Source organism: Fringilla coelebs (assembly GCF_963513975.1).
Source record: "Fringilla coelebs genome assembly, chromosome: 9".
NCBI lineage: Eukaryota > Metazoa > Chordata > Aves > Passeriformes > Fringillidae > Fringilla > Fringilla coelebs.
In genome coordinates, this window is record NC_140067.1 from 5,517,075 (window position 1) to 5,538,652 (window position 21,578).

Genomic DNA, 21,578 nt, shown 5'->3' on the forward strand with positions numbered 1-21,578 from the left:
AAAATCAGCATTGGGATTGAATGCGGACACAGCAAAGGAAAGGAAAGCAATCCCTGTGGCTTAGTCTGATAATCCTCTGAAAGTAAATTGGCCCTACTCTAATCAACATAGTGGTTGGAAGAAAAGTGAAATCATTTCACTTCCAAGATAATAAATGCCCAGTGACAGAAGGTGTCCTTGCATGTTCCAGTCTGTGGCTATTTCCTGTTTGATGCGTGTCTCTCCTGCTGCTCATTCAGCCTTTTTTTGGCAATGAAACAAAAAAAACCCAAGCCTGCTTTAATTAATGAAGTCCAGTTTCACCTAGCTTGCCCTGCTGTGATAGTCCTGTTCAAAATGTTACCTGCTCTGCCCTTTGAGAAAACTGCTCTGTTCCTTGTTTGAATGCTGGCTTGCAGGGTTGCCTTTCTGGGTTTGGGTGTCCAGACCCCAAACTGGGGAGACTGAGGAATGCATAGCCTTTCCCACAGGAGTGTCACTTTGTTTTGAACTGGTCTTGTTTTAGAAATACTACTGCATTCTGTTCTAATTTTCCAGAGCCCCCTAATCTTCTTCCAGGCTCTTAATGATGTAGTTGATAATAGGATTGTTGGTATTAATTTGGAACAATAATGCCAGCTGCTTGCTTGGTGGCTATTGGCAGAGGGGTGACCTTGCGGGTCAGCTAAGCAGAACTGGAAGTGCTTTGATCTGATCTATCCAGAGCCAGATCTGTGCACCCGAACAAGAGGAGCGAGTGAATTCTCTCCCCATGGGATGCTGATTCTTCTCCAAGGAGCAGGCAGGACAGCATGGCGGTGGCGCTGGATGCAATCCTCGCTCGGATCAAAGATGTTTGTAAAAGGAATGGGCTGCTCATCCTCTCCGTCTTGTCCGTCACCATCGGCTGCCTCCTGGGATTCTTCCTGAGGACCAGGCGCCTCTCCCAGCAGGTAAGAGCAGCTCACAGCAAGTCCCTGCAGAGGAAATGCCAGACTTACATAACAAAAGACATATGTACCTTGGGGAACTTCAGGGCGGGCTTTGGAAGGTAGAAGGCACCTGTATGTGTTTGTTAAAATTGTTTCATTTCTTCTGTTTGTCAATCTATGCTGTTCTTTGGGTCTTTTCATACATTCTCAAACAATAGGTTAGCAAAGGGTTCTGGTCTCTCAGACACCTGGGAAGCATAGCAGGAGCACAGTAGAATGTTGCAGGTATGGATAACAATAGTGGGCATTTAAGCTAGATGAAATATAGCAGTTCATATAGGCCTGCAGAAACTGGTAGTGCCATATATTGCATTTTATACTATTTTGGAACACATACAGCTAAAGAAAACACTGGGAATATTTTTTAGCATCAGATGCACAGGGATGCAGATGTTTATATTACACTAATAGCATTTCATATTAATAAATTTGAGATTTCCTATCATTAGCAGAACATGTTTCTGAAGTCAGTTGGGGAATTCTCCCCCAGCATACTCAAACTAAGACAGTCCAGTCACACAGACTAGACAACAACATGCATTAATAAATGCACTGTTTGAGCACAAAATAGAAATCTCAGTTAGAAAATAAGGCATTTAGTGAATGCAACTAAATTAAACCAATTCTAGCCTCCGCTACTGCACACCACTGTCTGTCTGAACATCGTTTGTGTCCAAGCCATCGCTTCAAACACGTCTAGGAAAACAGACAAAATGCAGAATGGAGAGATTATTCAGGGATTCAGGGCAACTGGTTAACAGTAGTCTCCAAGAGATGGCACATTTCATTTTTGTCTTCCTTTGTAAAGGAACGAACAATGCAGTGTGTTTATTGAATAAGAACACATTATGTAATCTAATTAATTTTAAAATTACCTTTTAAAGCCTGCTATCTTTGCCACCTTGTCTTCACACCAAAGGTGCAGATTCTAGCAATGTTATCTGATCCACAGCTCTAGCAGCACTTGTGAAGACAGTTAGTCTTTAGCTCAAAACAATAAGCATCTCTCCATGTATTTCCAGGAAATTAGTTACTTCCAGTTTCCTGGTGAGTTACTGATGAGGATGCTGAAAATGCTGATTCTCCCTCTGGTTGTCTCAAGGTAAGTGAAGACAATATTCCAATAACTTTTAAAGTTTCCTAATTGAGATTTGTCATCACAGTGGCTTAGTTGTGACTGAATTAGGTGACAGTGCCAGAGGCATCACTGCTGCTGCACATTCATAGTCATAGTGGAGCCATAAACATGTATTTTAATTGATAGGATAATTTCTGCCATACATCATTTCTACCTCATATAGGTATTATTTCTTTTACAATTAATGAGATGGGGGTTTTAAAATTTGTTTACTTTTTCCCTTGTAATGGGAGGACTTTTTCCTTCAAGCTACTTAGAAGTTAAATATATGGAATAAACAATTCACTTTATCAAAAAGCCTGCCTTAAATCTATACAATTGAAATAATACACTGTACAAGTACAGTGAAAAAGCACAGTTAATTCTTAGTGTGCTGCAGTATTCTGAGGTGTGCTGTATGTGTTTATAGTATGATAAATATTGAAAAAACCCTGTGTCTCCAGTGAACTAACAATATATAGCTGGCTTTGGCTGGAAGTGAAAGTGATTTCTTTATTTCTTAAAGATAGAACCTTTAGTGATGGCAGTTTATCAATAGCAGAATTAATGATCTCAGTGCTGGAACTGACTGGTGCATGGCAGCTGCCTTTGCAGTGGCAGGGTATAACTTAGAGCAGGCTTTTCCCTAAGTTTGACTGCCTTCCCACTGACTGCAGTTCCAAAAAAACACCAGCTGGATGGCCAAAAACTCTCTCATGTGCCCAAGGCTGGGAGGTTATTAAAGAGATGGAAAGTAACAAAGCTAACTTTACCAGAGCTGAGGAAAAATTACTGCAATATTTGGCTCCAGTTCTGGAACCTAATTCATACATCAAGATCTCATCTTCCACTTTGAGAAAAAAACAAGTTTCTAGTCTTCAGATCACTGAAAATTGCTGAAAATGAACACAATTAACAGCACAAATTTTATTTTTAAATCATTGACCCTGACATTTGCCCTCTCATGGTTTTTCACAGAACAAAGCTGAGTCATGGTGCTTTATGCATGAAACTGGTTTTATAACCATAGACTCACATCTGGTCCTGGCCAATGCATCTAGAGAACACCAAGACAAAACATGTAAGGAGATTTTTTTTGAGAGGTGAAATGAAAGTTTTCCAAAGAAAACAAAGACTCTTACATTAGGAAGTGACATAGTAAGGAGGACAGAAAAGGTTTGGAGCAAATTTACATGTCCTTCCCTAAAATGTGCAGTTCTTTAGACCCTCCAGTATATTCAGAGATGTTAGGAAGAGCAGCACAGTAGGAAAGAGCTGCTCTGGCACAGCCTGTGATGGCTCTGAGTTGCCTGGAGATGTGACAGCTCTGAGCCTCACTGTCACAGTGGCTGCACTGTGTCCTCTGAGGTGGAAAGAGAGAAACTTTACAAACCTTCAAAGAGGTTCCATTCTCCTTGCAAGTGTGAGTCCATCTCCCTGTATAACAAATTAGCAGTGCCTGCTAGAACAAACTAAAATTGCAAGGTTTGCAAGAAAAAACCACTCCAGATATAACAACATTCTTGTACAGTTTGGGCATTTTTGGCTGGTTGTCTTTAGGTTTTTTTAATAACAAGCACAGTGTTTTCCACACATGTATTTCATAAAATCAGTAAACCAGTACTGTACTTTTATCAATCTTCATGCACATTTAAACTACATTTCTTTGTGGATTTGGAATATCTTCAGTCTGTCCTGCCAGAGCACTGGTATTTAAATTATCTTTTAAATTACTCTCTAATATTGTTTACAAAAGCCAGGAGCACAGCACCATAAAAAGGACTCTAAATATTGCTCTCCTAGTTGAAATTAATGCAAGTTTTTCTTTGAACACACAAGTAAAGAAATTACTTGTGAAAAAAAGGAGAGGTGAGAAAGGAAGATTAAAAGAGAGACTAAGTGCAAACTATCCTGTTTCCAAGTCCAGAGCTTATTTTGAAGGGTTGCAGCAGAAGTAAAAGTGGCAACTGGATAGGTCATAAGATTGACAATAGACTAGAAAATCTTTTACTTACAGACCACTAGCAGAAATCCAGCCTTAAACAGAAATGGCTGAAAATTTGTATTCCCCCTCTTGACCTGATTGTTAGAGAGTTAAAACAAAACTCTGCAGATTGTATTCATTAGGAATGAGGAAATTATGATACAGTTAGGTATCTCTGAATGATGCTTATATTAAAAGTTCCTTGGATGCAGAGGAAATCTGTCAAACAACGGGAGACCATTTCTTCAAAGCACAGTTTCTTGATTTCTTGAACTTTGTTCCCGCTCCTGGAACTGCTCTATCCCAGAGTTCCTGTACCTATTTCTGATGTCTCCTGTCATCTGTGGTCCTACTTCTTTCTTTTCCCACAGACAGAAAAATCTTGGAAAAGCAACCATCACCCACTAGGCTGTCAGTCTGAGCCCTACATGAGCTATTGTTTTTGTTGAGGCATGGACCTTCATTAAGGGTGGGGGGTTGAAATTATTTCAGTTATTTGATTACATAAACAAGCTTCACAGCATTATAGAACAACTCTGAAATAAGTATATATTTACTGCACCCATCCTCTGCCTGAGATTTAGCTTAGCCCTGCTCATACCTGTCAGTATCCCCTGAGTGTAGAGTTTGCTTTTCTCAGCAGCGAGAACAGGTACCCACACAACACTTCTGTTGGAAAGATAAAGAAAACTACAAATAGTTGACAGCTCATGTCTGCCCAAGGGATACTCAGTAATTGAACCTTACATGACCAAGTTTTAGACCCTGCAGTTACTAGGTGTAGACTGCTTACTTTATGTGTAAACACGGGATACTGCTTTTAGACCTGAGAATGCAAATATTAAGAGAGCTCAGAGAGAATAGGAGTCAAATCTGAATTTGTAGTTACACATTTAGACACTGTCCAAGCTCTTACTGCAGCTGGACAGGGACATGTCCTCAACAAGCCTGAAAGATCGGCTTCAGAAACTCTAAAGTTCCCTGATTCACTCTGGGACAGAGGCTTCGATCCTCATTTGACAGGGATAATGCAAACAATGTCTTTTTCTCCTTTTACACAAAACGTTTCGGCCCTCAACAGATCTCAGGTTTCCCAGCAGGTAGGCGCACAGTTCCCTGCGCATCCTGCCCTGAGAGTTGTGTTTATCAAACCCCTCAGGCAGATCCCGCTGCCCAGGTTTGTTCCACGCCCTTTCTTTGCCCCTCCGGCATTCCCGGCGCGGCCGGAGGCTCGGGCTGCGCTGCGCTCCCTGCAACGCACCCTGCGGCCACCGGGCGGCTCTGCCGGGACACCGAGCACCCGCGCCTCGCTCCCTCCGCGCGTCCCGGGGATTGCGGTACCACTGCCCGGGCTCCCGCACCCCGGGGATTGCCGGTACCACTGCCCGGGCTCCCGCATCCCGGGGATTGCAGGTACCACTGCCCGGGCTCCCGCACTCTGGGGATTGCAGTACCACTGCCCGGGCTCCCGCATCCCGGGGATTGCCGATATCACTGCCCGGGCTCCCGCATCCCGGGGATTGCGGGTACCACTGCCCGGGCTCCCGCATCCCGGGGATTGCCGGTACCACTGCCCGGGATCCCCCATCCCGGGGATTGCCTGTACCACTGCCCGGGCTCCCGCACTCTGGGGATTGCAGTACCACTGCCCGGGCTCCCGCCTCCCGGGGACTGCCGCTGCCACTGCCCGGGCTCCCGCACTCTGGGGATTGCAGTACCACTGCCCGGGCTCCCGCATCCCGGGGATTGCAGGTACCACTGCCCGGGCTCCCGCACCCTGGAGTTTCCCAATACCACTCCCTGTCCAGAAAATAATTAAAATAAATAATTTAAAATAAACCTTCCATTTTCTTTCACTGTGGTTAGTTATAAACTTCCACAGACACACACATATGGGATTCCTTCACCTGTTCCCAGGACAAGTTGACTGGCAGAGATACCTGGGCATCACTTGAGTTTCTCAACTTCTTAAATGATTGAAGTAATCAAATCTGATGTCAATATTTTTGTGCTCTGAATGATATAAAAGACTGGGAGAGGAACAAAGCTTCAATTTCCCCCTTAATATCTTCTCACATTTGCTAGACAATACAGACCCTCTGACCTGCTCCTGTCTGTGCCAGCTCCAGCTTGCAGGCCTCGGTTCTTTCTCAAGTTAACCCCAGAAGCCCACACATTATTTCTCTCCTGTATATGTGAAGTATCACAACCCTTTCAGGAACATGACCTTCTCTGAATCAAAATGTTATTTATTAGTAAGGGTTCTCACACAGTGTTTGACTGCCCAAGCCTTGGTTGTTCAGAAAAGCAGGCTAAAGCCAGAGTTACACAGGTTGGCACCAGCTGAACATACTGAGTCCTCTTTGTCCTATATGTGAAATAGAAAGTTGCATCCTTTATTCCAGCACTCTCCTTGTTTGCACTCTCCTTGTTTATATGATTAAGCTTTTATCTGGAAAGAGATACAGGGCCAAGTTTTCTGTGATGAGCAGTTAGCACTGAGAATGCTTGTGGGAAAGAATTGTCAGGGCACACTCAAACTGTTTAGCTGTTGTAACAGCCTGGTTACCCCAGTGAATATTCCCTTTGGAAAAAGAAGTTTCAGTTTTTAAGCTTAGGAAGATTATTACATTTTGTATTTATTTACCACTAACCATTTTCTAGATGTTTAAGAAATATTGAGTAGCAGAGATTTGATCCTTTTCCATGAGCAGATCTTGTTAAAGAAATATTATTCCCTTTATAGTCAAAATAAAAGAATTTATTTGACCTGTATTCTTTAAATTACGGAGCTTGTTCGTCTGGGTATGTTACACCTGGTACAAACAAGTGTGTGCTAATAAAATTTTTTATTTATTTGAAGGCCCATTTGGGGGTAGTAATAAGTATTAGTTACTATTGTGGTTTTGTTGATTAATTAAATACAATATTCTAAATATAGTACTGTCTTTCTTTAAAGGGATTCCTGTCCATAATGCCATCAGTTCTGGTAATCCTTCGTCCTTCTGCTCCCATTCCCAAGTTGGTGATTCTTACTCATGCTCTTAAAGCCTAGTATTTAATCAGAAACTTCTCTTTTTAGTACCTTTTCCCCCCTATTTTTTCCCCAGCTCTCTGATTGTGGAACACACTGGCATTTGAACATCTCACCAATGACAAATTTTGCTCATTGTGTTTTAATGGAATTCTGACATTGTTTGGCTGTATGGGGCCATACCAAATTGACCACTGGCCTGGGCAGGTTGTGTTGGGCACTGATTGTTTGCTCTCAGCTGCACATGAAACAGGCAATAAACCTCACACTGGAGATTGTTCGTCTGTTTTGCTACTTAAGATCACCATTTGCTAGGGATGAAAAGCTTGACCCAAACTCTCCAAGACCTGTACTGCAATTGACAATTCAAACCTTTTACTATTAACAGAAACCACTGTCTGGTATCATATCCATTCAGAAGGAAAACAGATGCCTAAAAGGCTATGAATTTTTTTTTTCTGTTTATGGTTATATTTAAATAAAGAGGACAGCCAAAATTAATCTACTCAATAATACTGGTTTTACATGAATGAGAATTTGTGCAGTACTGTTTCTTCTAATACACCCTGGTACCAAGAGGCATTTTCCATGTCTCAACACATAATTTACCTGAAGACCAAAAGGGAAAGGGTGGATAACAGAAGGTTCTGGTCAGTCTGGGCTTGGTCTTTTCTGCTCTGTATGTGTTAAACTATTCCCCTTAATACCAGCTGTTCTGTTCTTATCCTTGTGCTGCTGCCAGCCTGGGGTGTATTTAAAAGACAAGTAGATGTGGCACTTGGGGACATGGTTTAGTGGGACTTGGCAGCACTGGGGGAAGGAATTGTTGGGGTTAAAGATCTCAGACGTCTTTTCCAACCTAAAAAATTCTACGGTTCTATAATCAAGTGCAGCCAAATTTATGTACTGTATTATCTAGTGAGGTGCTGAGGAGCAGCTGCAAAGTGCTGCCTCTGGGTCTCTGAAGAGCCTGCTCAGAAAAATGTTCCATGAAGTATAAATACAGAAGTGTTTTCCATAGAATTAAATTGCTTTGGGAACACAGGGCTTGTTTTCTTCACATTTTTGGACTGTGGACTTTTCCCTCCATTTCACCTCTATTGGCACTGGGGAGCAGGCCAATAGAGGTGAACAGGCACTGGGGAACAGGTAAACCTTCTGTGGGGTGTGTATGGGGAAATCTGTGGGGGACCTGAATGACAACATAAAGTGCAGAGAGCCCCATTTCTGCACTACCTGTCACGTGTATCACTGTGATGTGAATAATAACAAAAGTACATTTCACCCCAGTGAGAACAAGATGTTTGTTAGCTCTTTCCTAGGTTATATTAAGTCTTTATTATGGAGAAAGTCAGTGTAGAGAAGTGAGTTTTAAGGAGATGACTAGAGGGAATAACTATATTTACTTTTAGAGTGAAAAGCAAAACTCCTTGGATGAAACTGAAAGATAAGGATTACCCAAGGGTAAGAAGAAGCAGTCAGAAAGCATCTCACTTGACACCATTATACTATCTTCAATTCTCCATATTGCTATTATATTGCAGAACTGCTGTCAGATTACCCCAAAAGTCATCATTTGAGATGGCTTCAGCTTGTAGAGGAAAATTTTTATCCCTCCTCCATGCCTGAGACATCTTAAGAAGTTTCTCCACATTATCATCTGGAACATTTTCAATGCTATTAACTATGTTTAGAAATGTCAAGTCTAATGCTCAGATCCCATACTGTTTTCTTTTGTTTGTGCAACCCAGAGGTCCAGACTGTTTCAGTGAAAAATGACATGTTGCAATTACATATCATAATGACAAAATTGGACCAACCCAGTAGAAATTATTTAAGGAGTGTCAGTAGGGATCTAGTGACGTGCAGGAGGAATCTGTGGTGACAGAGTGAGTGGGTGTGGAAGCACTGAAGTGATTACAAATGGGGGAAGAACTGTTTGTGACCTGACAGAATTTTTCTGTAGTCCTCTGAGAGCTCTAAAATACTTAGTGTCTCACAAAGGAATGGGAATGACATGTGGAGCTTGAGGGGCTGGCTTGATTCCCTCTGTTTTCTTAGACAAAAAACAGTTGAATAAATCTGTCATTTGTTTATAATCCAAATTTGTGTTTCAAACCCTTTTGCTTTTTGCTAATCTAAAAATGCTTGAAAGAACTGGCAGAAGAAAAAAAATCAAGTATTAATAAGATTCTTGGCTCCTTCCACCATGTGAAGCTGCACATCCATATTTAAGAGATAATTTGGGTTTGTTTGCATCCTGACCTTTGAATTTAGGAAACACTTTTTTAAAAATCAGAACAGCTGAAACCAACAAGCCAACCTGAATTCTGCATGAGCCACACTGCAATCCCCTTTGTCAGTCAGTGAGCAAAGGCTGCTGTTCATCCCTTCCAGAACTCACAGACGTATCACAGTAATCTCACATATGGAGGTGATAAAACAGCCATTGGACATCAGCCTTCACTGTGTGCTGTACAAAGTCCTGCCTTGTTTATATTAGTCCATAAAAGCAGATTTCCTATTGCACAAGAAATAGAAAATATAATGCATCATGTGAATTCCTGGCAGGATTTTTGCTGTGTATGTCAATTTGTCATTAAGAGTTATAAGTGTTAGATTATAAAGGAGATATCAACATTTTGGGGTAAAACACAAAAATCTTACTATTTTATAAAGCAGTTTAACAAACCAGTTCTCAAAATTATGCATGTTATGATGCATTAGAAATGCAGATTGGTTTCTTCCCTAGCAGCCTAGCTGTAAAATTAAACATAATCACTGCAAACAGTGTATTGATCTTCTGACACATTTTTGTTGCTTGAAGATCAAGAGCCAGATTTTCCATCATGCCTGACACCTTTGGGCTTCCACTGTGTTTAGTAAAATAGTTCCATCCTGGGGCTCTGAAAAGTGAATGCACATTTCAAGTGCTATTTACAGCTGGTAATCCAACCACACAGAAACTGCTGCAGCAGTCCTGTTTGTAGTACAGCTGCCACTTTCTGCAGCTGGGGTTTTTCTGAGCTTAGACACAATTTCATTTATACCAAGATGTCTAAACTTTTAAAAAGCTGTTTCCTATTACTGAATTGCTCAGGAGATGAACCTTAGTAGCCCCTTGGACCTTCAGGAGGGTTCCAGACTTGTCAACTCCTTTGAAAATCAGGTTGTAAGACTTTGAAATTTTTAATAATACAAGACATTGGGGATCATTGCACTGGCCACAGTGACTGAGAGAGTTCCTTAGTTGTGCTCAGATCAGCAGAAGGCTGCAGCACACCAGTAGTGTGCACAACCCCTGTGACACATCTCTGTCAGGAAGGGCAGAGCATGGGGCAGGGTGATCCTCTCACCACTACCACTGCCCTTGCTCTATTGCAGCCATAGTAGGGTCTTGTTCTGTAGGTGGTTTTCATATTAGAAGAAAGCAAAAGGATATCCTGAAAAGAAAAAGTAATTCTGATCCATCTTTCTTACTGCTGAAATAATTTTAACTACACTAGAGACTAAGAGCAAATCAAGCATTAAACTATAAAAAGAGCCAGAGAAACTTTCCTATCTCTTTCTTTCATCACTGTAGAGTTTCATTTTCTCTGTTGCAAACATTACTCTGAAAATGATGCCTCCATGGAAGTGAAGTAGCCTTTTCTGAAAGCACAGAGAGCTGGGCACAGATAAGGAAAATGTAATTTTTTTTTCACTGTAAGTGGTTTGTCTTCATTTAAAAGTGCCTCAATTTCTCTGTTTCTGAGTCTATAAAATGGAGATACTGCCCTCCTGCATTAGAGGGGGTTCCACTGGTGAAGCATTTTGAGATGATTAAATGCACATTATTATCATGTTGAGACTTGAAGGGACTGACCTTGACAAAAAGGTGAGTGACAGCCTGCCTGCATGATCAAGCAGCATTAGTGAAGGCAGCACTTCCCTTTCATGATGCTCAACTGGAATATAATCATCTCTAATGTATCTGGTGGAGGCACTTCCCAGCCTCACTGGCAGAACTTGCTCAGGAAGGTCTTTTCCACAGCATGCAATTACAAAATGAGAATGGGAGGGAGGGAATGGGATGAATGAAAACAAACATCATTCTAGGAACAACTGCTGGTGGTTAATACTTGACCATTACTTCTTGACAGGATTAATGTCTTTCTAATCACACTAATCCCTTCTGATAACTTTATCCATAATCCATCTATTTCAAAGCAACATCCAGATGGCTTCTGGTGGAGAGGAAGACAAAATAAACATGCAGAATGGGGTCTTAGCAGCTGCATCTTGTATTTTCCCTTTCTGGGGATACAGGATTTGATCTTGACACGGGACAAAAAATGCGCTTTCATCAGACAGCAAGAGAAAAACCTAGAGAATTGCAGAGAAGATAGAAAGTTCTATTTTTATTTGTAAATAAAATACCTGATGCTTATCTGTGACAGCCAGAACAAGCCTAGAGGTGCTCAAAAGGGTTTAGCTACTTGTTTGCATGGGACTAATTAGATTTCCAAGATATTGGAAAGAATTCCCTTCTTCTTTACGTCAAAAATTCTATTTTAGTCTTAGGGATTTTTACATGGATTTCCCTCAAAGCACACAAGAAACTTAGCATTTGGTTCTTTGGTTTGTACAACTACAAACACTTTAAACAATGTAGAAACTGGCTTTACTTTTTTAACTAGTCATATATAATTCCTAGAATTGAAGATATCATCCCCTTCCCTTTAGGCTCGACAGGTTTTTTTTCTATACAAGCTAAGTAATGGTGTCTGAACATTAAATTACAATTTTGTGGATTTTTTCCCCCAGACTGATTAAAGGAGTGAGATGTACAGTAATTATTTAGAAAAGCTCCAGATTGTTTTTTATTGTCTTAATCCTGTTTTGTCCATTTGGCAATCATTAAAACACACCATGGAAGAAGCTATACATGAATCATACATGTGGAAGCTACTTAACTACACAGCTTCTCAAATTATTTCAACCTATGAATCAAATATCTGCCTTGTTCTTCCAAGGCCAACCAGATTCAGAGGTTTGACAAGAATTAAAGGTCCACTGTTTTCCATTCCAGTGTGTTTCATGAGTCTAGCAGTGGAAGCCATGAGAACAGCTTTGTTCTGGTTTAGAAGAATCTTGAGAAACTCTTCAGAAGTTTTTATGTAGCCAAGAGTGTCTGATGAAAAATAGACTTTGAGGGAGGACCTGAGCATGATACAGTGATCTTAGTTTAAACTAGCTGGAAGCTTATTCCTCCTGCCCCCCTGTTCCCTAGCAAGTAAGAAAAGTACTTGTTCTTGTCATCCTTTGGCTACATTGTCTGAATGTTAGAACTCTAGAGGTCAGCAGCAATGAACTGCTGTGATGTAACTGTGTATTATTACTTGCTTTGTACAATAACTGTGATAGCCACTATGTCTCCTAATCTTTGAGTCTTTTGTCCCATTCCTTCTGATATCAAACACATGAAGTGAAACAAAAAATAGCGAATGAGTGATTACTGTCATATTCTAGTTCCAGTCATTTATTTCTGACATTATTCTGAGCTATTGCCTAAAATGACCACTGTTACTCCCCAGCCTTTGGAGAACTGGTTCCATTGGTTCCTTCCTGAGCACTGCAGGCCATGGAGAACACAGGGTTTTGTCTGGGCCCAGAGGTCTGTTCATGCTTCTGTCACACCCCAGTTACCCCACTGCACTTCCATAGTTAATTACTTTTGACGACTTTCTCATCACAGTATGAACTGAGCACGACTTTATCTGGTGACAGGATAATCTCATTACAGATGATGATCTTGTTAATGAATATCCCCAAGACAGAGAAATCTCATTATTAGCCCCCTCAGGATTTGCCACCTAGAAGCCAAGGTAAGATCAGATTCCAGCTGAACAACATCCTCCCAAATCCTAATGCCCTACATCTTGAGGCTGAGGTAAAACCCTAAACTCACCTGAACCACTGGACATATTTAATTAGGATTTTTGTCCTAAGTACTTCTGGAAATGCTTCTCAGGTGAGCAATCGAGACAGGGTTCATCCCTCTGTTGTTCTGTAGAACCAACACGGCCCAGAGGCATCAAAGGACAACAGGAACAGTGGTGGCGTCCCCACAGTGACAGTGGTTCCAGGGCAGCACCAGGGAGGGAAGGGGAGTGAATTGTGAATTCTCTGTCTCCTTGGCAGTGCCCTCTCCCAGGAACTGCTCTGCCTGCAACTTACAGCTCTGCTGCTCAACAGTCAGCCCTTCACAACTCTGGTGTCACCTGCAAAATGTATCTGTAAAGAACCCTGAAAACTGTTGGATGAAAACATCCAACTGGTTAAAAATCAACCTGATTCTCATTTTCTTTTTTTTTTTTCCCTGGGAATGTGGTGGTGGAACAGTGCTGTATTTTAGGTATCTACTCTGTGCAGCAATGAGCTGTCAAACTGGCTCAATGGCCTGTGGAACCTCAGCCTGAGAGAAGAGTTCAGTCCTAAAAATCGAGTAACAACACAGTGGTTTTTTTAACAGTAAACTGTCACATTAATTTGAGATAAATATATTTTACTGAATTGTTTTATTTTAAAAAATTGGTTTAGAATATTTACTCTTCTGCATGGACTCATCCAAGGGAAATGTCAAGGAACAAAGTAGCATTCCTACTACTGTGTTTTCAATATGCAGTGCTGTGTTTGTATACAGTGCTTTGCAGGCATACAGAAAGGTGGGATTTTTATCAAATACAATGATAAATAAAAGCAAAGAATAATGATTACAAGAGTGAGAGCTGCTGAGATGCTAATTTGCTAAATTATCCAAACTCCAGTGCACCCTTGCTCCTATAGTGTTAACAAAACCCATGCTAGATGAGAGATTGGCAATGCAGAAAAGCAATACATTTTCTTAATTAATCTAGTGGATAGCTGGAACCTGAACACTAAATCCACCCATTTGATTTCATTAAATCTACTATAAAGGTTAAGCTGCACTTTAGCGTTGGCTCTAGACAACCTCTCTCAGCAGTGTGAGGTCAAGGAGATCTCATTCAAGGAGGTGCAGCTTAGTAAATATTTATGAGAACAGGCCTGACAAACAGGTCTGTTTTGACGAGAAAGCTGGACACACCAAATAATAAATGTGGAATTTTATTTCACCTGTACTTTTCCTGAGATGTATGCTTTGGAGAGTTCACAGACAATTATCCAAAGGGAAATCTCCCTTTAAAGTCCCAAACCACATTGCTGTCAGTGGAAAATCCAATCCCAGACTCAGGTCACCTGGAAACTGCATCAGGGTCTATGTCAGAGCAGCCTAAAGAAACCTCAGGGGCCAAAGAGAGCCCTGTCTAATCTGCCTGTACAAGAGGGTCGGTGGGAGCTAAATCTCATGGTAGGGAATTGGAACTGTACAAGCAAGATGGACACCGGTGATGCTCTGGCAGTGCTGGGCAGGGAGCTGAAGAGGAGAGCTCCTGATGGGTCCCTTCCAACTCAGCATGTTCTATGACTGTATGACTCTGTTATTCTCTGATTCTATGGAAAGGCTGAAGTGATCACAGCATGTTCTTTGCTCCCAGCTGGGCAGCCACACTCCCCATGGAGGTGTTTCCTCTGGATCCCATCCACTGTCCCCATTTAGACTGGAGGCACACTGAATTACAGTCTGCTCCCAATGTGCTCCCTGGCAAGGCAAAAATATACTGAATTTCTTTAGAAAGAAAATAAAGTTATTCTTTTTGCTAAAGAATGGACTATATGACAAAACTGCCCCTTAGTGTTTTTAATTTTGAAATTGTGTCCCCACTTCACACAGGAAGGGTTGAATGGGTTGATTAGACTCTCTTCAGAGGTCCATTCAAACCTCAATTATTCTATTATTCTGTAAAATTATGTGTAGAGTATGACACACAGAGTTTTAACAACTATTGCCACTGCTCCTGTGAACTGAGCCATCCTATGTGTAACTTGTGTAAAACTGTCCCTGGAATTTCAGGGAAGAGTCAGTAGGAGTCAGTCCCTACACGTGCAGCCTGAGCTTGCAAGTTCCTTCCAGTAACCAGGATCTGGGCTGGCACTTGGAAAACACCCCTTCAGACACACAGACAACAGCTGTAGTGTTACTGGCAAGCTTACTGAAACACTGGCATGCAGAATCAGCTGCCAGAGAAGCAGGCAGGCCGGAATAATTCAGAAATTAGGCTTTCAGCTGCATTAATGTAATGCAAAATAACGTTCATTTAAATACAATTTGTGCTGTGTTTTCTTCCCACAGCTTGATGTCTGGGCTGGCAGCTCTGGATGCCAAGACTTCCAGTCGCTTGGGAATCATAACTGTCACTTACTACCTGTGGACAACGTTTGTGGCTGTGGTTGTGGGAATAATTATGGTGTCCATTATCCACCCTGGTGGAGCAGCCCAGAAGGAAAGCACTGAGGAGGGTGGAAAGCCCATCATGAGCTCTGCAGATGCACTGCTGGACTTAATCCGGTAACGACATCCATTCTTTCTGCTTTCTGAAGGCAGCATTTTGTACAGAACTGCAGGAGGAACTGTGGCCTGAGCCTCAGTTCTGAATCTAAGGATAAATATTTTGTTGAGACTGAGAAAAAAGTAAGTTTCAGAAGATAATTTTCAAGTTATCAGATGTTTATACTGGCTGTTTCTTGTAAAATTTAAATGAATGGCCACCAACCAACGACAATGGAGCAGGTCCTTTATACCCCACAGGACTCCATATAGCCTGTGGACATCACCATCAAATCCATTATTAGGGTCAAGGGAGTATTAAAATTTAATGATAATTTAAATAACAGTAGACAGTTGCAATAGGCAAAACCCTAAAAAAAGGGGTGAAACACACATTTTTCAGAAAATAATTCTTAAAAGTGCAGTTACAGCTGTTCATGCCAATTTGCAGATAAAGGACAGAATTAGAAACACCACTGTTGTGTATGTTTCATTCTGCTTTGGGGCTTTTCCTTATTCACTTTATTTTGTTGGTAAAAGACACACTTGTTCTTTTAGAGCAGCATTAGGGCACTGCTGAACTTGATGGTCTTGCCTGAAATCCCTTCTTGTCCCAGTATTTCAGGTGCTAGTGGGATTAGTTTGTTGACTGAACATATTCTGTGCCTCAGATTTATTTTGCTCATTCAGAAAGACCAAGTTTTGCCTTTTTTTTGTAGTTCCTCAAGTTGCTGATCTCATACTACATCAGTCAAGGGCCTTCAGGCCAAGTGTGTATCTGTACCACAGAGAATTCACTTTGAAGTTCAATTTACTGAAATTAAAAATGGTTCCCAGTTTGCCTTTCAAAAATCCAAACTCCTGACCCTGACAGCACACAAAGTACTTTAATTAAGACTTATTTCTATGCTATTGTGTTTACAAAAAAAAGACCAAGACCTGAGTTACAAACTCATCTCTTCACCTCTGCCTGGTTACTCCCTGTACAGCAGGGGTGTTGTGGTGAGGTTTGGGAACACTTTATTCCTCTGAGCCTCGCTGCAGGTCAAAAAAATATCCTGATCTAAATATTTGCAAGTATCTTCTATAATTTCACTTTTCTACAAACATTTATCCAAGCAAATCATAATAGCATGTGTGCACACTTCAGGTATTCAAGTTTCCAAGCAGCCATGTGCTTCTAGTCTGCAAAACCTTCAATTCTTCACTGGTTTGGGCAGGTGTCAACAATGACAAGGTCAACAAGCCCCTCTCATTACCAAAATTTAAAAAGAGAGAATACAGCTCAGTCTTTTTTGCAGTGCTTAGCATCAGCCACAGCTGCAATCTTTCTATCCTGAGAGCACAAAGGGATGGTTTTTATTCCTCTGCTACAGAAATAACCACACTTACTAAGTAAATAAATAAATAATAACAACAGAACTGTGGGGAATGGGCTTTCAGCCTAGGCAAACGCTATGGGTGAAATTCTGGCTCTGCTGCAGTCAGTTGCAAGACTCTTAAATATCTGTGTGGAAGTCTGGATTAAATGTAATGATGTATCTGCTGGTTTGAGCTAGAAAAGCTGATCCTTTAGCTCAATGATAAATCACTTCCATTCACAGCTGGAAACCATCTTTTTCAGCCCAGATTGGCTTATCTTCTCAATTCATTAATTTCCTCTCCATTTATCAATTGCATATGTGCCCAGAAGTTTACACAGGAAACATCTGGTATTCTGCAAATGAAGAATGCTAAATGTACAAGTGAAGAGATGATATATGTGACATTATTGTGGGGTTAATTTTAAAAGCATGAATCTTGGCATAGGGATACATGTATTCAGCCTCATTGATTTCAGATTTGAAGCCACTTTGAAATGATGAAAAACATTATTTTATGTGATGTTATATATGACATTGTCAAGTGTAGAACTTTTGGCAGGAAAGATGTTGCTAGAAATTGAATGTCTTGAATTTTTGTGTGAGATTTTTGCTTTTAGTAGTGGTTTTAATTAGAAATTAAAGAATATACTGAATCAGCAAAAAATGAAACCAAAAACTGGTGCAGACCCTTGTGGTTATCCTAATCACTTTTAACACTAATCAATAAGCCCATTATTATTATTTTGAATTATTTTGTAGATGGTGTTTCCCCTGAATATTTGTCCATTATGCAGGAAAAAAAAAAGTAAAAAAAAAGTTTAAAAAAAGTAAAAAAAAAAAGTAAAAAAAACCCAAACAAAACCTCCAAACACCAATGATTTGGTGAGGAGATAATAATTCTGAATAATTCTGAAATTGCTCTTAACCTCACATCAGCCAGGAAATACACAATCTCATCAACATCCTGAATTTCATGCCTCAAAAATTGCCTTCATGGTTTCAACTTTTTTTTTTTGCCACTCTGAACAACTGTAGTTGAAAGATTTCCTTTCTAAAGAGAACCCCAGGGGATAGGAACAGAAATGTTCTGCTGCCTGTGGAAGATGCCCATTTAACCAGGTGGTTCCTGTGCAGGAACCTGCTCTTGCAGAACCTGCCCCTCTCTATTGGATCTGGACTCAGGACAAGCTCAGGAGGCAGCTGTGACTCTGAAGCTGTGCAGGAGATGCTGTTCTCAAGATGCTTCTCTCTGTAGCCACCACTTTATTGCTCCATTGAGACAGACGTACAAATCTGCCCTCATTTTATTCAAGGTTTCTGCTGCAAGCCCTGCAAGGCCTATGACAGTACATTTTCTTCCATTTAAAGCTCTATATAATCCTCAGGCTAAGGATCATGTTGCCTTTAAGTACCTGGTGCTTTATGAGTTTTTATGGATTTATTCTCATGATGTGCAATTCTTCTGTGAGGTAGGCAAGGACCATTTTACTTTCTTAGAGTTAGAGAATCAAAACACATGGAAAAAAAATTGCTTCACTGAGGATTGTTCAGAAAATTCTGTTGGCCAGAAGGAATATTCCCAGCTCATACAAGAGCTGGTAGGGTTCTTGTAGGAATGTGACTTTAGGGCATCTCAATAGCAGTGAATCAACAAACATCTCTGCCTTCTTCTTCCTGTGGGAATTACTGAAATTAACTTTATACTTCGTCTGCAAAACTAAGAGTGACATTTTAGTAGCCTTTTATGAGTTAAGAAATTAAGAAAGGCAAGATACAATTTTTTAAAAGTAATTCAGCTTTTGAGTGTTTTATTCAAAAGGACAGAAAGGGACATACTTACATGAACTGTGTTCCATATAAAATATTAGGTTTACTTTTGTAGCACAATGACCTGACCAGGAGAAGAGAAAATGCCTATAATTTGGAGACAAACATTTGCAAAACTCATTCTGTGAGCCAGGAGGACACTGTTGACATTTGCAGTTAATATTTCCACAACATCTGTTACCTTTGATTTAGAAGGGGTGATTCTGCAGCAACTGAAATCATGCTGCCTGCATTTCCCACCAAGGGAAATAAAATTTGGCTTATAAAATAAAGCAAACAAGCAAAGTCCCAGCCAAACTGGGTTTCCCCTCCTGTTTCATATCAGGCTGGCTGCAGATTTGGGCACCAGCAGGTGCAGGGTTCATACACATTATTGGTTTTTCTCAAGTCTAACAAGACTGCGTGGCATCATAAACTTATTCAGCTCTAAAGCCTCAAATAAACCAATTCAGTGAAGGCAGAAAAGATCAAATCACATCTTGACCCATGAAAAATAAATTTGTACATTTCTGAAGTTTACTGGAGGGAGAAATCGGAGCATTTTATCACTGAAAATTCAGGATTGCATCCAATTTAATAGCAGGTACCCAGAAAATCAATTTGGCTTAACCAAGAGAGGCTTTATTTTTATACCAGTAAGAGTTAGAAGAGGATATAAACACTGTAGAGGATTTATGTTTTCATGGGAATCCTGAGCACTCTTTAAAATCACTTCTTTTCCTTTTTTTCAAGCTAAGGGCTATATTCTATATTATTGAAATTGTGTTTCTTGAAAATAGGGCAGGAAAAACTCAGGATCTATTGTAGTGTGGAAAAAGTCCAGGCTGTGCAGAATCAGGAATCACACCTTTAGAAGTTTACAACTGAAGACTGAATTGTATGCAGACACAGGAATATATTTCAGAGTGCATTAAATGATCCAGCTTTAAACTATGAAAGAACTTTTGAAAATAAGTATGCTGTACAATAACATCTTCTGCCAAAAGCTATTGTGTACTGTGATGGAAATATTTATCTGTCTCCTATGGCAAAGCTCCACTTTTTACTTTTTTCAGATTGCCAGGTTGCTTTCATCTCACAAAACCAGCCTTCTGCTCTGGGACCAGGTCTTTGCTTCTGGTTAATTTTTAAGGGTCTGATCTCCACAGAAGCCCCAACCTTAAGTATTTACAAAGAACTCTCAACCCTCTAACTGTGTGGTCTCTACTTGGCACAAAATGAATCCAACATGGAATAAAGATAATTCCACGATGAAAAGCACCCTGAGAAGATGGGCTATGATGCAAATTCTGCTCTCTGGTCAGGAGGCTTTAGTCACAGAGGGTGAGGTGCACAGGGAGCAGGAATTAAAAGTGCACTAGGAAAGCTCTGACCTTGCAGGTGAATTTGTTGTCCATCCTCCTGACAATTGGTCTGGACCTCTTCCAGTGTCAACACACACTTTTTATGGAATAACTTGCCTTGCTGGAACCACAGTGGAAATACATTTGGCCTGTTGTGTTATCTTTGATATAATTCAGTCTTTTTGAGTTGCCTAAAGCTGTGATCTACTTGTGCTTCCGCTCTCAGAGAGCCACAGCCCTGCTGGGGCTTTGTCAGGACCTTTTCTTTCAGAGGAAGCAGGGATAGAAAATTGAGATCCCTTCCTGGAACTGAAATGCCATGCAGCCCTCAGGACAGATAAAAAGTCCACATTTGACAAATGATTCCACAATATGAGTTCTGCTCTGATCTTTGAGGAAAAAAAACAAAAACAAAGCAAGACAAAGTAACTTAGACCCAATTAGTGATTTTTGCATTCTCTAAGTACTTTTTATCCCAATAATGAGGATTTTAGTGCCTCATTAATTCTGCAAAAGCCTTCTTTGGTCCTTTTAGCAGAAAGTAGTATGACTGATACTGAGAAATTAGAGGCACCAGAGATGACTACTGATGTGCAGGATGGTTTCTCATGTGGACCCTGCTATAGAGGGGTTCTTTTTGTCTTTCTGGATTAAATTTTGCCCTTACTTTCAGCAGTGCAAACCCTGCTGGAGCCCCTGACACCAGCAGGAAGGTATCAGATGTATGACTAAGGACAGGACTTGTGGCTCATGTGTAACAGTAGTGAGGAGTCTACACAGCTGATGGCGAATTCATGCAGAGCACACAAAAAGTAAACAAATTCTTAAGATTAAGGTAATGTCACTGAGAATGACCTAAGCCTATAGGAAATAGAAGCTACAGTGCTGTTCATTCTTGAAAAACTTGGAAACTTTACAGTTCTCATGCCAAGCCATTCAGGCTCCGGTTTTGCTCTGTCCCCCTATAGTGACAGGGTAAGGTCTCAAACACGTAAATATTAGAATACTGTCCAATTCCCAGCCTTTAAACAATGTTCTTGCAAGCTCAGCTACACTTGCTCAAATTTGAGAGCAGAGCATCAAAAGCTGCTTTCTGCCTAGTGCAAATATAGGCCAATAAATATTATGAGGACACATATGCAGCAAAACCCCCAGTCTGGTGGCTTTAATTCCACAGCCTGGGAGACTGCAGCCAGACTGTCTGCTGTGGCAGGGATTAGGGGCTGATAACATCGAAGTCTGAGAGCAAAACCAGACTGGGGCTGCAGAGCACAGAGTGCCAGAGGGAAGGGGTGCTCTGAGTGAAGGAAACATCTGCTGTACCTGTGGCAGTCCCGGGCTACAGTCGCTGGCCTTATTTCTGACTGAAAGGACTGAAAGGATGCTCTGAGTTAATGACACTGTGGTCAGGACTCAGAATGAGTATTTCAGATATCCAGTAGCACTACTGAAACCAGAATCTGGCCTGTTATTTCTAACAGAAGTTATC

At 40.9% G+C, this 21,578-nt stretch overlaps 1 protein-coding gene across 1 annotated transcript in view; it reads left to right on the forward strand.

The window, feature by feature from the left end:
• Positions 1-791: 791 nt before the first annotated feature.
• The window catches only part of SLC1A7 (solute carrier family 1 member 7), a gene marked incomplete at its 5' end in the record, with an annotated part of 47,087 nt that continues 26,300 nt past the window's right edge, over positions 792-21,578 (forward strand). The window contains 3 exons of the mRNA XM_084211830.1: positions 792-932; positions 1,994-2,073; positions 15,361-15,576. Coding sequence (XP_084067956.1) covers positions 792-932; positions 1,994-2,073; positions 15,361-15,576 — 437 coding nt within the window. The remainder of the gene's footprint in view (positions 933-1,993; positions 2,074-15,360; positions 15,577-21,578) is intronic.